Source organism: Opisthorchis viverrini, assembly GCF_000715545.1.
Source record: "Opisthorchis viverrini unplaced genomic scaffold opera_v5_214, whole genome shotgun sequence".
Taxonomy (NCBI): domain Eukaryota; kingdom Metazoa; phylum Platyhelminthes; class Trematoda; order Opisthorchiida; family Opisthorchiidae; genus Opisthorchis; species Opisthorchis viverrini.
In genome coordinates this window covers 639147-653272 of record NW_008751869.1, presented here as the reverse complement: position 1 = coordinate 653272, position 14126 = coordinate 639147, and the positions used below count along the sequence as shown (strand labels likewise).

The 14126-nt window shown below is 44.9% G+C and overlaps 3 protein-coding genes across 3 annotated transcripts in view; 2 read left to right on the top strand and 1 right to left on the bottom strand.

Annotated features, from left to right (window-relative positions):
* T265_08342 (hypothetical protein) overlaps positions 1-9058 on the top strand; it is a gene marked incomplete at both ends in the record, with an annotated part of 30865 nt that extends 21807 nt beyond the window's left edge. Inside the window, 8 exons of the mRNA XM_009174110.1 lie at positions 760-878; positions 1347-1490; positions 3025-3168; positions 3197-3301; positions 6925-7009; positions 7747-7931; positions 8129-8289; positions 8625-9058. Coding sequence (XP_009172374.1) covers positions 760-878; positions 1347-1490; positions 3025-3168; positions 3197-3301; positions 6925-7009; positions 7747-7931; positions 8129-8289; positions 8625-9058 — 1377 coding nt within the window. The remainder of the gene's footprint in view (positions 1-759; positions 879-1346; positions 1491-3024; positions 3169-3196; positions 3302-6924; positions 7010-7746; positions 7932-8128; positions 8290-8624) is intronic.
* T265_08343 (hypothetical protein) overlaps positions 1-13520 on the bottom strand; it is a gene marked incomplete at both ends in the record, with an annotated part of 18173 nt that extends 4653 nt beyond the window's left edge. Inside the window, 6 exons of the mRNA XM_009174111.1 lie at positions 182-374; positions 1877-1999; positions 2999-3062; positions 3265-3410; positions 9996-10135; positions 13346-13520. Coding sequence (XP_009172375.1) covers positions 182-374; positions 1877-1999; positions 2999-3062; positions 3265-3410; positions 9996-10135; positions 13346-13520 — 841 coding nt within the window. The remainder of the gene's footprint in view (positions 1-181; positions 375-1876; positions 2000-2998; positions 3063-3264; positions 3411-9995; positions 10136-13345) is intronic.
* Positions 11928-14126, top strand: part of T265_08340 (hypothetical protein) — a gene marked incomplete at both ends in the record, with an annotated part of 11779 nt that continues 9580 nt past the window's right edge. Inside the window, one exon of the mRNA XM_009174108.1 lies at positions 11928-12180. Within this exon, the coding sequence (XP_009172372.1) occupies positions 11928-12180 (253 nt within the window). The remainder of the gene's footprint in view (positions 12181-14126) is intronic.

Genomic DNA, 14126 nt, shown 5'->3' with positions numbered 1-14126 from the left:
GAACAAAACCGTGGCAACTACAGCCACTGTACGACAAGTAAACAGTCCTTACAGCTGACAATGATGATGGGGAGAGCCTGTTGTGGTACATACATTGCGAGGTTTTGACATGAAATTTTCTACGGAAAATCTTAGGCCCTGGTCGGGCTTTGCGAAAGTCGCGACTCTTTGATAGTTTGACCAACGATTTCCAGTGCACGATCGAACTTGTGCTCGCCTAGCTTTAGCAGTGATCTACGTTGTTCAGCTCTAGTACCCTTCCGGTGCCTAACTACCATGATACCCGAAGGAGCGAAGTGAAGTTGGATATTGCCAGGTCGCGCAAGTCTAGACAGGGGAAGTCGAGTGGCAGAGGTCGGGTTCGAACCACGGACCTTCAGTAAATTCGGCGGTCAAACAATGACTTGGTAGCGAAGTTGGATATTGCCAGGTCGCGCAAGTCTAGACAGGGGAAGTCGAGTGGCAGAGGTCGGGTTCGAACCACGGACCTTCCGGTCAGTAAATTCGCGCTCTTACCACTTGGTCCATCTCGCCCCCTCCAGTTCGTTGCACGTCACACTCTTTTCGCACCTCCCAATTTTAGGTGTTTCTCGTAGACTGCTTTTTCCACCATTCCAACGATCGTATACCTTTTCTCCGAAATATCCACTTTGAGTTTATATCCTGAAAATTAGCCCTCAGGGATTCTCAACTTGAATTGAATTGTCACGAAAAAATGCGAGACTCTTGAACACTTTCTTTTGTAAACTGACCTTTCAGTGGATCATGGACTTCCTTGGTTGCAATATGATGGGTATATGGCTTGGAATGAAGACGCTGAATTACCTCAGTATTAAGCCCTATCACTGGCGAGGAATGTGGAAAATTTCAGGATACAAGTAAGCCACCTCTGTTCAATTTTCCGAAACATCACCTCTGCTATGTTCCTCCGTTTTTTTTTGTTTCTGTTTGGGTGGGGGGATCTTCCATGGACGGGGCATTATACCTCACCTTGCTCGTTTCGTCTTGCAAGCATTAGTATGGTTAGCTGTTGTCTTTTGTAAGAAGCCTAGAGGTCAGGTAAATTTATTCCTTTTTATTCTCCAATCAGCCATGTCGCTACCGCTACCTATACTGGCCAATCGCGCATAGCAATTCGATGTAGATTTCTGGCGCTAACATCAATCAAAGTTTACCAAACCTCGCATCCGGTAGTTTGGTTGGTTATCCATTTGGGCAACCTTTAACTGGTGGTCTATAGCCATATTTCGTTAGTTAATAAGTGGACTTCTAAAGCTAGCGTGCCGTACGTTACCTAAAAAGCAAGGTAGAACACGATTTCAGACCCTTCATAATAATAATGGCAGTAATCTTTCGGCTGTAACACCTTTTCGGATCATAGCCGCCGTGCCACCCGAAGGAACTGGGAGGGCTGATATACTGCCAAGTTGCTCAAGCCTGGACAGGAGCCGTCGAGATGCAGAGGTTGATTCCGAACCACAGACCTTCCAGTCAGTAGTTTCACGGCGTAGTCACTAAGCTATCCATATGTTGGAGATCTTTCATTGGGCCCCACAGACCACTCCAGATGGGTTGACAAGGGTCTGTTTACTGCACAGCTGTGTTGTGGTTCCAACTAAACTGATTGCTTCACTGTCATGAATTGTACTACTCGGCTTGTATCCCAGAGAATAGCTGAGCATCTGCTTTGGAACCGAAAAAGTTAAACACGAGTAACACACGAGTGTAACTTAAAGTCACCCTATTGATACAAACCACCAGGATAACCACGGCCAACCGTTCAGCTTGATCTGTCGCAGCCCTTCCACTCAGTAGTTTCACGGCTTAGTCACTAAGCTATCCATATGTTGGAGATCTTTCATTGGGCCCCACAGACCACTCCAGATGGGTTGACAAGGGTCTGTTTACTGCACAGCTGTGTTGTGGTTCCAACTAAACTGTTTGCTTCACTGTCACGAATCGTACGACTCGGCGTGTATCCCAGAGAATGGCTGAGCATCTGCTTTGGAACCGAAAAAGTTAAACACGAGTAACACACGAGTGTAACTTAAAGTCACCCTATTGATACAAACCACCAGGATAACCACGGCCAACCGTTCAGCTTGATCTGTCGACTGCCACCTAGGCTTTTGAAGGTCATCCGCAGAAACGAACTCTAAACAGGTTGGATATTGAAGCCAGACCGCTCCTTTTCAATCAGAAAAGCACTTGAAAGTACAGGCTCTGGATTGCTCAGCCGATGACCCCTGTCGGAGAGCAGCTCAAAGGTCCAATTGAATGCTAATTATTTTCTAGTTTTAACCAGCAGATTCTCTGTTACTAGATGTTTGAAGCAGTCAGAGTCATGGAATTCAGTACGCAAAGTCGAGGGAACCGCGTGAGTCCTACACATGAGAGTCAATAACAGGGAGTCACGAAAACATTGTTTTTACCTCTAGGGATGGTCGTTCAGCCTAGACGTGTTTTTGTGCACAAATTAAGGAAGGACCGAAGATCGGGTTGCTCAAACTTGAACAAGATCAACCGACGATGCAGGATTGAGTTCTAACCACGGATCTTCAGTCAGCCGTTTCTTAAATACTTAATTTTGCAGCATGGTACGAGTAGATAAGATAGAAATGTATCAAAACGGTCGACATCCGACGGGTAATAATTAGAGGAACAGAAAAAAGCAGGATGATTAGCATATTTGAAAAGTTCACCCAAGCGAATGGTCTGGTGATCATGTGTATGGCATCTGATATCGACGGGCCTATCGTGCTTAGCTTGGCGACCTTAATGTTAGACAACAGAAGAAGATATGGCAGTCCACGAATGAACCACCATGCTTTTTTGTCTTATTCATTGGGAGAGGAGGGATTTTTCGGTTCCATATAGTGTTGAAGAGTGAATCGATGATGGCGAGAAAATATTGCACGGAAAAGTATGCATGGGGAGAGGTGGTCTAATTGGTTAGGGCGCGAAATTACTGACCGAAAGGTCCGTGGTTCGAACCCACCTCTGCATCTAAACTCCCCTGTCTAGGCCTGGGCAACCTGGCAGTATCCCAGCCCCCGTGCTTCCTTCAGGTGGCGTGGTGGCTAGGCATCGGAAGGGTGTTACTGCTGAACGATTTTTTACGACGCATGTTTATCTAAGTCCCCCAGTTCGATTCTTGTTTGAATTACGGTCAGTTTAGACTGTTCTCCTGAATCAGGAATAATAGCAAGCTAGTCTGGAAAAGAACGCTCAATCGAATTAGCGGAACGTGGTCAAATGACTTACGGGTCATCCATATATTGGAAGTATTCATAAATCGCCGGTCCGCCCCATAGAATAGAGAATAGCAGTCGCAAGAAACACAGAATGTGTGGAGGGGGTACCCAAAGTACGTATTTTAAGTAGAACGTATTCAATTCTGTTAGGAGAATCTGAAAGAAAGAGAATAGCAGAGAAACGGTCATGGTAAGATTCGGCTTTGAAATGAATAAATAAATAAATAAGAAAATAAACATGGTGGAATTTCGATTCTGTATTTTGTAGGATCCTCGGATGCACAGGCACACGAGGCCTGTCCGCCTTACTGGGGTACAACAGATGGACCGGATATATGAACCACTGGTGTTATCCATAACCCGTTATTAGTAACGCGTCCACCAAACAAATTCGAACAAGATGCGAAGTTTTGTTTTGGTACAATAGTGGTTCAAAAGTTTGAGAACCTTCGACAGAACACTGACGGTTCCGTTGAATCTCATCCAGTGGGCCAAGTCCAACATTCTTATTTCCTAAAGTAAAACACTAAATTGTAAATGGATTAAATAAAATAAATAAATAAATCGTTAAGATGTAACACCTTCCCGGTTCCTAGCACAAGAGCGGGGATACTGCCACGTTACCCAAGCCTAGACAAAGGTCGAAATGCAGAGGTCGGGTTCGAACTACGGACTTTCTGGTCCGTAAACATCAAGACTGTCTGACAGAAGATGCAGAACGTAGTTGGTTGCTTCCAGTGAGTTAGTCACCTCAGGAATGAACTCTGGGGAGACCACAGCAAGCTACTGATCAAACCAGGTACCTTGTAAGAGATGGACAGAAACCTAAACTTTCAAAGTATTGAGGTGTGTGCGTATTTATTTGCCCTATTTCCCCGGTGGAATAACCAACTAGCGGCGATTCTGAGTACGAAACATAACCGCAGCAATTGGTACAAATACAGAAAAACTTGTCCGAAGTTCATCCTTCCACCCCAAGCGGATAACGCGCGATGAATATGCCGAAATACCCATTTATTCAGAACGGTAAGAAGACAACAGATGAGATGGCATCATTTTCCTGCTTCTTCTTCAGTTGTGAACGAACGTCACATACATATAAGTGGTCATGAAAGGGAGGGTGATTTAGGGAAATGAGAATACGGCGCTGGTTGCTCCAAGGAATTCGGTAGTAATTTACTGAGTACCATAATTACAGCCGGGTCTTTTCAAACAGGAATCGTGGAAGAGTGCTTTGTAGTAGATGGCATAGTTGGTAGGTGACGAATGATGGCGTAACTGATAGACGGCGTAGATGGCAGAGACCGGCATCTTGTTAGTGATTAGCGGTCAAATGGACTGGGATGGACGTGGCGGTATAGCAGGCACAGTGTCCTTTAAGCACGCTGTGAACTGCTGTCTGTTATCGACGAATACACGATCCACTCAGAAGGGCAAAACGTGTTTTGTGTACAGTCGAAGCGAGATCCCCATAGCTTTGGGAATCGAACAGCTGAACGAGTCACCAGAATTTTGCTTCAGCAGTCTCACTTCAGCCTATTCAATAGTTTGGCTTCTCAAGCTCCAGACAATTAGACAACGAAAGTGACATGGAAGTTGTTTCCTCCACAAGTCAAGTTGGTCACGGGTAACTCAGCTGGTCGCAGTCAGTAATTCACAATTCCGGTACACAAACCCTCAAGGTCTGCATTTAACGACACTGAACTGATTCAACTAGCTTTCATACAAGGGAAGTTTTGAGTCACAAGTGGGCTTGGGCTCCGATCCACACTCCGTGTATTTTGAGAACTATACCAGATTGTCGAACCATGTTTGTGCACGTGCTATGTTGACGAGTGATGAAAGGGCAAGTGCTACAATCGAATTACTTGTGTCGCTCCGTTCCGATTCAATTTATCAATGGGACTGAAAGCCATAAATAGCTGTTCGACCTGAAATATGGTGGGCGGAGGAATTCGTGTCTGTTTAGACCCCAAAGTGTGGCTGTTGTAAAACGCAATCAACACTGTTTTGAAATTATGAGAACCATGCCAATTTGCCATGTAATAATTGCCAGTTATGTATGAGAACTTTTGTCTGTGGTCCACCATTTCAGCCCCTGATCTACTGTCTGCACAGGTGGGATGCGGGTTCCAGCCGAAAATGGGCTAAGGCTAGTTCAACTACTGTGGGGTATTTCAGTAGCGCAAAATAGTACGCGCCGAACACCTGCATCGACTAGGGACACAATAATGACGTGTTGTCTAATGTCGTGTTGTCTATGCTTATTTTAGAGAATTTTAATTCTGGTTTTCCAGTAATCATACGACATTGTGGGAAAATCAATAACAATCGCGATACTAGCGAAGGATGGTTTCAAATATCGTCAATGGACAAATTTTCCCAAGGCTGCGACAACCAATTGCGACAACCGAAATCGGAAGACATTGTCCAGCACAAACAACCGATTCCAAAGTACAGCTGAACATTCGAGCACCAATTACTTGTAGTGCACATTGGTTGCTCATTGTCACCTTTTATTGAAAACCAAAAAAGGAGCATATTACTATCATCCTTAGACGTGTTTATGTACTGGATAACTTCAATCCGAGTAATATAACAACGGTGTCTGCTGGTTGACTAATGCTTATCTCTCTTATCTCACGTGACCCGCACTGGTTTCTTTTTGGTGACTCACATAACCAAGATAAAAAAATGATGGCCTGGCAATTAGGAACGCTGAGTGAGGAAGTTCATTATGTGGCAAGATGTGAATACGCGCGGCTTCAATCCCGGTAAGGACAATAAGCGACTGCGAAGTGTGCCACAGTACTTGAGGAAAACTTGTGGAAGGAAAATTTCCGAACTTTCCATGTTAATCCCACAAAGAAAAAAACAACCGCCCAATCACCAATCAAAGGGACTTTCTGGTTTCCGAAGACGTCCAGGAAGAAGTACAGTTGTCGGATGTGACCGACGCCATGGATCCAGATGACGAAGACTCATGAGTATTGTTCACGTTGGCCATTTTTCGCTGACATCCCTCAATTACCGGTAGGCACCAGTACTGAATGATTACAGCACTTACTTCGGTAACATTTCTGCGCACATGCCTTCCAGGCCGCTTGAACGAGTTCGACATCGGCACACACAAAACACGATACCAAGTAAACACTGAAACCGCTTTCTACGAGGTAGTCTCAAGGTGACAGTGGGACTAGAATGTTGGACACTACAGAAGCCGCAACTGGACCCGAGTAGTGCAGCGAAAGCGGTTGATATGAGTGCCTTTCTAGCCCAACTAATCCATCAGCAAATACAACAAAACTAGATGACGATCAACAATGCTAACTCTGGTTCTCAAATTGATCTCCGTGCTGAATTCAATGACATCTCCGATTCCTAAAACATCTGATTGGTTTTTCTAATTGGTTGAACGTTTAAATCTTGTTCGGCATGCATATGCCAGTGAATGACACGTCCATTAGAAGTTTCCAAACAATAGCTGTTGGACTACTTTATTCGTTTTTTATCCAACGGCCGCAACACACCTGATGTGTGTATTAGTAAAAAATCGGACCTTACAGCATACGAAAATAGGTCTCCGGATTGTTTTAATCGACTGGAACAACCCAGATCACAGTTCATTAATAACAACTGTTCAACTGTAACACATCCTTTCGGTCCCCAGTGACGATGCCACCAGAAGGAAGCACGAGGGCTGGGATAGTGCCAGTTTGCCCAAATCTTGTCGGGTTCGAACCACAGACTTTCCAGTCAGCCATCTCGCCCCAAAATCACAGTTTAGAACCTCATACGAATATGCAAACCAAATCGATTTCCACACCGATATTTCACAAAGTATGTGCACATTCTTGGTGAATGTTAGATGCTGAGAATAATTTTTCACTGGAAATCGAAGAATCAGACAGAATAGCCTGGCCTAGAAATTCCAACTAACCTGACTTTCCCATAGGTCGGGAAGTAAAAAAAAGTCATGATACACGTGACTAAAAACGCGTTCTGGCACGAGAGACATTTATGTGTCAGTAGAATGGATAAGCTGCAGAGGGTGGGAGTGTTCCTTGAGGTCTTGAATATGGATTTGGCGTTGCAAGTGAAACAGATCGATACGGAAACATGGACAGACATTCCTAGTTCTAGAGAGTTGTTAGCAGTGGGCATTTCACAAATCACCGGAGGGATTATCATCCGTGGCCTTCTCGACGGAAGTTCGAATACTACACAGATCAGCTATGGTTGGCTGGTCAACGATGAAATCAAAAGGTATACAAACAGGACGTCGTCCATTCACGAGAGTCGCGTCACGCAGCTCGATACCGACGGGTGCAGAGAAAGCACCATACGTGTGTCCAGACTTGTGCTCAAAACGATAATCCACTTTTCTGAACCATTTGATTCTGGCATTGTATTTATTTTATTAAGGTGCGCGTAAATATTGTAATCACCAACAATCTTAAAAAACAAACATTTGTTAGTGCTTGTCACCAAGTGGTTAGAGCGCGAATTTACTGACCGTGGTTCGAATCCGGCCTCTGCCTCTCGACTTCCCCTGTCTAGGATTGGGCAACCTGGCAGTATCCCAGCCCTTGTGCTTCCTTCGGGTGGCATGGCAGTTAGGCACCGAAAGGGTGCTACAGCTGAACGATTTTCGATTTGTCACCTTCTAACTAGGAAGTTCGTTTCATTACAATGAGAGCCCGACGTGACATGTCAGAACGAGGCAATAACTCAACTTCAGTCGCCCTAAATCCAACCCCAAAGCGCTTCTGTTCATCTTACACCATTCGGGTACCAAAACCCATGAACGTGGTCCACTGAAGTCCAAAGTCGGTTGGCCATTTGAGGAATCATCCAATAGCACAATGGCCAAGTTGCGTTAACGCATCGAACATAGCCACAGACGCAGTCTTACAACAATTTGTTCAAGATGAACACCAACCACTTGGGTTCTTTTCATCGAAACTATCACCTACAGAATCTCGCCGCAGCACTTTCGGTCGAAAGTTGTTCACTACTTACTCATCCATTGGCCGTTTTCTTGATCGATATTTTTTGTTTTTACCGACAACAAGCCTTTGACGTTCGCCATACAAACCAAATCCGACAAATATTCGCCCCACGAATTACGTCATCTTGATTATATATCTCAATCCATAAACAACATTCACCATATAGCATGGAATCTCAGCGTCGTCGCTGACACCTTGTTTTGTTCGGCAACTGACCTACTCCATTCAATCCTGCAATCGATCTGCAGCATATGGCTCAGCTGCAAAAGGATGAGCCCAAGACCTGTCGTTCGATGTGCAATGAGCTGACTTGTTTTCGATGCTCTGCATAATGTTTCACACCCTGGTATACGTGCAGTGGTCAAACCCATTTCTCAACGTTTCACATGGCCAAATCGTTATGCTGTAGCACCTTTTCGGTGCCTAACTGCCATGCCACCAGAAGGAAGCACGAGGGCTGGGATGCTGCCAGGTTGCCCAAGCCTGGACAGGGAAGGCCGAGAGGCAGAGGTCGGACCCGAACCACGGAACTTCCGGTCAGTAGATTCGCGCTCTTACCAGTTGGGCCATCTCGCCGAATATGAACAAAGACATCCATTCATGGGCGAAAACGTTTCTCAAACGTCAACATTTAGAGGTCATCCGCCATATACACTCATCCGTCAGTACCTTTCCCACCCCCGATCATCGCAGGTTCAAATCACTTGCTATTTCATCAACATCTACTTTTCGTTTTTGCTGATAACCAGCAAAAAGCGGCATAGTTGTTTCATTCTGGTTTTGTTAGATTAGCAGTGTGTCGGTTCTAAAGGAGCCCTGGGACATTATGTCGCTGGCCAAGAGACAGGAATGGATAGTGCTCTGCTGTCTAAGGTAAGTCTGATTAGTCCTGATTCTTTGCTGTGGCTCTCAGTCGAGATTTCGTCCCGTAAGTGAAGTCAGCCCATGCTAAAAAGCCATGAATCGCCGTACAGCCTTGTTGGGAATCAACAGCAGTGGGTAGCTCACTCGAAGAGTTTCGAGGTCGCACGGTCAGCGGTCGAACATCGAACCGTTCGGCTACGAGCGACTGATCAGAAGCGTGAGTACTTCGCACTTAAACAGAATATGGAGACACACATCCTTCAATTACAGAAGCCACATCACGTTAACATGTACTGATTGACTGGTTCCTCGAGAAACGGTTTCTCAAATTGAAGGTTAACTCGTCCAGTGAAGTCCATCCACCCCTTTAGCTACTTCAACAATGTTGGCAGTATGAAAACGCTTGCGAAATTTGATTTAGATTTTGTCCAGCTGATTCCACATAAGGATGGAACAACTGTACGGTACTTCTCGGCGCTTCAGCACAGATTGGATCTACTTATAAGACGAAGTAACCAATAAAATTGCAAAATCTCTTGACACAACCAACAAAAAATCAATAAGCTACTAGTGACGTCACAAGTAAAGCAGCTCTCCGGTATTCCGACTAGTTTGATCATCTAAACCAGCGTCTGGGTGGAGGATGGTACCGCTTGAACGCAGCGCTTCTAGGTACGGATCGATGGCCTGCGGCAGCACAATAACACCGAGTGACCAGAGGTGGACAAACACATACGACTCTGAATGAATTCTTGACATAACATCTTTTAGAAGGTTGACGATAAATCTGCGGCCGAGCGCGACATTAATAGACAAATCTAGGTCGACAAACGACTGATCGCTACGAGGTGAGAAAACAACTTACAACGGCACACAAGATTAATGTACCAAGCCAGCGTTTGAGGCTTCCAGTCGGACGCCAATCGAAGTCGGTCCAACGATGCGGTGTGAACTGGAGTACCGCCCGGCGCAGTTTGCGTCTTGGAACGGTGAAATGAAAGAAAACTGGAAATCATGATGAATCAATGAAACTCCCACCCAAAAGTTATATACACAAGAGTTCGTTAGCTGCAAAAGAAGTAAGTTATCTACGAAGGTAACAAGAGAACGTCGTCAATTGTGAGTAATCCCATTCGTTCATTGTTACCTCGTCAAACAAGGCTTTCGGCAGCACAAAGCGTGAGGAAATCGTTAAACTTTGCATCGACCTCAACTAGATCGAGGCTTTTCTATTGGCCAGCAGCGGTTATTCCCTATCCCGAGAGGGATTCTTCCAGGGAGATAGACAGACTTCACAGGAATAGTAATACGACAATTTCTACAGAACCCTGTATCTATAATTCCTATTCTGCACCTTCTTTTAGAAACACAACGATTTCGTACCGCCAAAAAGTAATGATAGTAATCATTCAGTCGTAACACCCGTTCGATGCCTAGCTGTCACGATACCCGGAGGAACGATGAGAGCTGAGATACTGCCAGGTTGCCCAAAGACACACAGGATAGTTAGAGATGCCGAGGTTGCTGGTTTATGAGCCTTAACATCGAGCTACCCTGAGCTTACCGTCACTGATACCGACAGCGGACGGCGATTTCTGAGAAGTTGGCAGCTGGCCGCCGCGCCTGGACACAATCTATTCGAGACCTTTGAGGCGGACTAATACTGCACCAGGAGAAAGCTACTTTAAGGATAAATATGTTTCACACCTCAGTTATGTCCCAAGAAACGCGAAAATCACCCAAATCAAAGGCGACGCTCATTAATGAATGAAGTCGCAATCTTAAAACATCACGATTCGAGTACATCACAATCCCGCATGCAATATACCCCTCAGAAAGAGCCACTGATCACATCAATCCGTGCTACAACGTGTCCGCAGGCAGCGGTAGCCTTCAGGAGCTTCGAGCGCATAAACTTAAACAAAAGAACAGGAAGGTGAGTGAATAAATAATTATCGCCAAGCATTTTCAAGGTGTGATTTTCTAAGTTGGAGGCGAGGTACACATTTCGCAACAGTAGGAAAACGCGAATCTGACCTGATTATAATTTTCACATTCGCCTACCTCTTGCCTCCATGTACTTTAGACCTTTACACATTTCCTATTAAATATCCGCCATTCACCTTACCGCCAAAATAACTCGGTACGTTGACCCTATATTAGTATATGTGTATATGATAGAATCTACCTAAATAAAAGAGACGGTTTCCGATAGATGCGCGAAACAAAACGTGGACGGACTAAGCAGATGAATGTGGAACTTATCATGAGGTTTGGTTAGACTCAACGCACCCCATCATAATTCCTCGATGAATCACTAGGCAACGGGACAATCACAAAAAGGAACAATGATCATATTGTGCTGAGTACAACGCCATGTGTACATCAATGGGGGAAAGTAGTGTGAGTACAGTGTACTGAGTTCTATATATACACTCACTTGACACACCAATGTGTACATTGAGAAAACATTCGCTTGTGGGTGAGTACTGGTGAGCAATACTCAAAACTGATATGATGTAGTCCCTGAGTGACCATCCGAACCAAGTCGCGAAGTATAGTACACATACACACACACGACTGCCTGTATTCTGGACCAGATTTGACGAATGACATCACTGGAGTTTTGTTACGATTTCGTTCGGACGAGGTCGCGTTATCTGCAAACATTGAAAAAAGGTTCTTTCTAGCTCAGTTAGACCCAGAAGATAACATCACTCATTCGCATTGCGGTTCTTTTCGAATGCACTTCACCAACTACCTGTGAGCTGTTCCTCCGCGATAAGTGCAGGGTTCTATGCCGTCAGTGGAAGCAATGCATGTTGGTGATACCAAGTTCCAGACAGTTTCCACACAGTGCCTCAGGTTTCTAGCCCGGAAAAATCGCTTCGGAACCTGGCTCGATGACTTTTCAATTTGTGTGTGCACTATACTTCATGATTTGGTTCGGACGATCACTCAGGGATTACATCATATCAGTTTTGAGTATTGCCCACCAGGACTCACCCAAAAGCGAGTGTTTTCTCAATGTACACATTGGTGCTTGCCAAGTGAATGTCTACCTAGAACTCAGTATGCCGTACTCATACTACTTCCCCCATTGATGTACTCATGGCACTGTACTCAGCACAATACCATCATTGTTCCTTTTTGTCCTTATCCTGTTGCACAATGATTCATGGAGAAATTAAGATGGGGTGTGTTGAATCTAAGTAAACCTCGTGATAAGTTGCACATTCATCTGCTTAGTCCGTCCACGTTGATTTGATCTCCACCTGTTTCGCTCATCTGTATCAGTCTTTCACATTACCTCAATGGCGAAGCTGACCTCTCTACCCATGGATGTTCGTGCTACGTTTGCTGCGCCTTCGTATGTCGTTCTGTCGTGATTCTCGTGGAATCGCACGGCAATGAGAATCGCTACACAGTCTTCCGAAGAGTCGAGTTGCAACCCACACTGCAGAACAAACATTCCGCTCGCCGTTGTTTGGCGTGCGGAGCTTGACACACTGGTCTGTGGCGGTCAATGACGGGCTTGTGCAGTTGTTTGGCCTATGAACGTAGATAACTGGCGTTTTTTTGTACAGCTATGTATATCTTTTTGTGAATGGTACCGTACATTTTCGAACCCAACTCTTCGTTGCAAGATTCGGGATAGTGAAACCCACGCGACATTCAAAGTTGTGTATCAGGTAGGTGAATCTCACGAAATGCAGTCTGATGTTTTAGTTGTTACGATATTCGAGGTAACACACTACCCATAAGGCCTGGGGCGGCACATTCAGGTGAAGAAGCATATTACAAACGAGAGATTCAGCTGGGTCCCAGGTGAGTCTCCCGTCCAAACCAATTTGGTATGCAAATGAGTAGAGTTCGCTAATTTAGTGCAAGTAATTTCGTTCCAGTAAAACATAAGGTTGACGGAAAGGATTGTGCCTACCTGATGAAAGGGCGAAACCGGTCATGCACTGTCAACGAGTTTCCATCAATCTTATCAGTAGTGTATTACGTTCATGGAAGTTCCACTCATTTTGTGAAATCAGTCTTTCTTTGAACTACTTAGAGATTGATGATAGTGTGGACAGCTTTGGTAATTTTCAATTAGGATTTCATTCTGTCAGTGGGTTACTGTTCCATCGACGACCCGACACCATCTCGTCTTATCCGCTAGTGAGGACAGTCACGTTCGTGTTAGCATTATAACATCTTATTCACCTAAACTGGTCTTCACACGAGAGCAAGAGAGTAAATTAATCGTTAGGCGGAAATGAACGAGTGTACTCTGTGCATGTGTGACACGTGCACGCAGTCGCACAACAATGGCTCCAGGTTCGCGCCAAACGAGCACACGTGAGGCCCCAACATTACCTGCCCGAAAGCTCAGAAGCATGGATCAACCGTTCATTAACATTAAGGTCGCCAAGCTAAGCACGATAGGCCCGTCGATATCACATGCCATACACATGATCACCAGACCATTCGCTTGGGTGAACTTTTCAAATATGCTAATCATCCTGCTTTTTTCTGTTCCTCTAATTATTACCCGTCGGATGTCGACCGTTTTGATACATTTCTATCTTATCTACTCGTACCATGCTGCAAAATTAAGTATTTAAGAAACGGCTGACTGAAGATCCGTGGTTAGAACTCAATCCTGCATCGTCGATTGATCTTGTTCAAGTTTGAGCAACCCGATCTTCGGTTCTTCCTTCATTTGTGCACAAAAACACGTCTAGGCTGAACGAGCATCCCTAGAGGTAAAAACGATGTTTTCGTGACTCCCTGTTATTGACTCTCATGTGTAGGACTCACGCGGTTCCCTCGACTTTGCGTACTGAATTCCATGACTCTGACTGCTTCAAACATCTAGTAACAGAGAATCTGCTGGTTAAAACTAGAAAATAATTAGCATTCAATTGGACCTTTGAGTTGCTCTCCAACAGGGGTCATCGGCTGAGCAATGCAGAGCCTGTACTTTCAAGTGCTTTTCTGATTG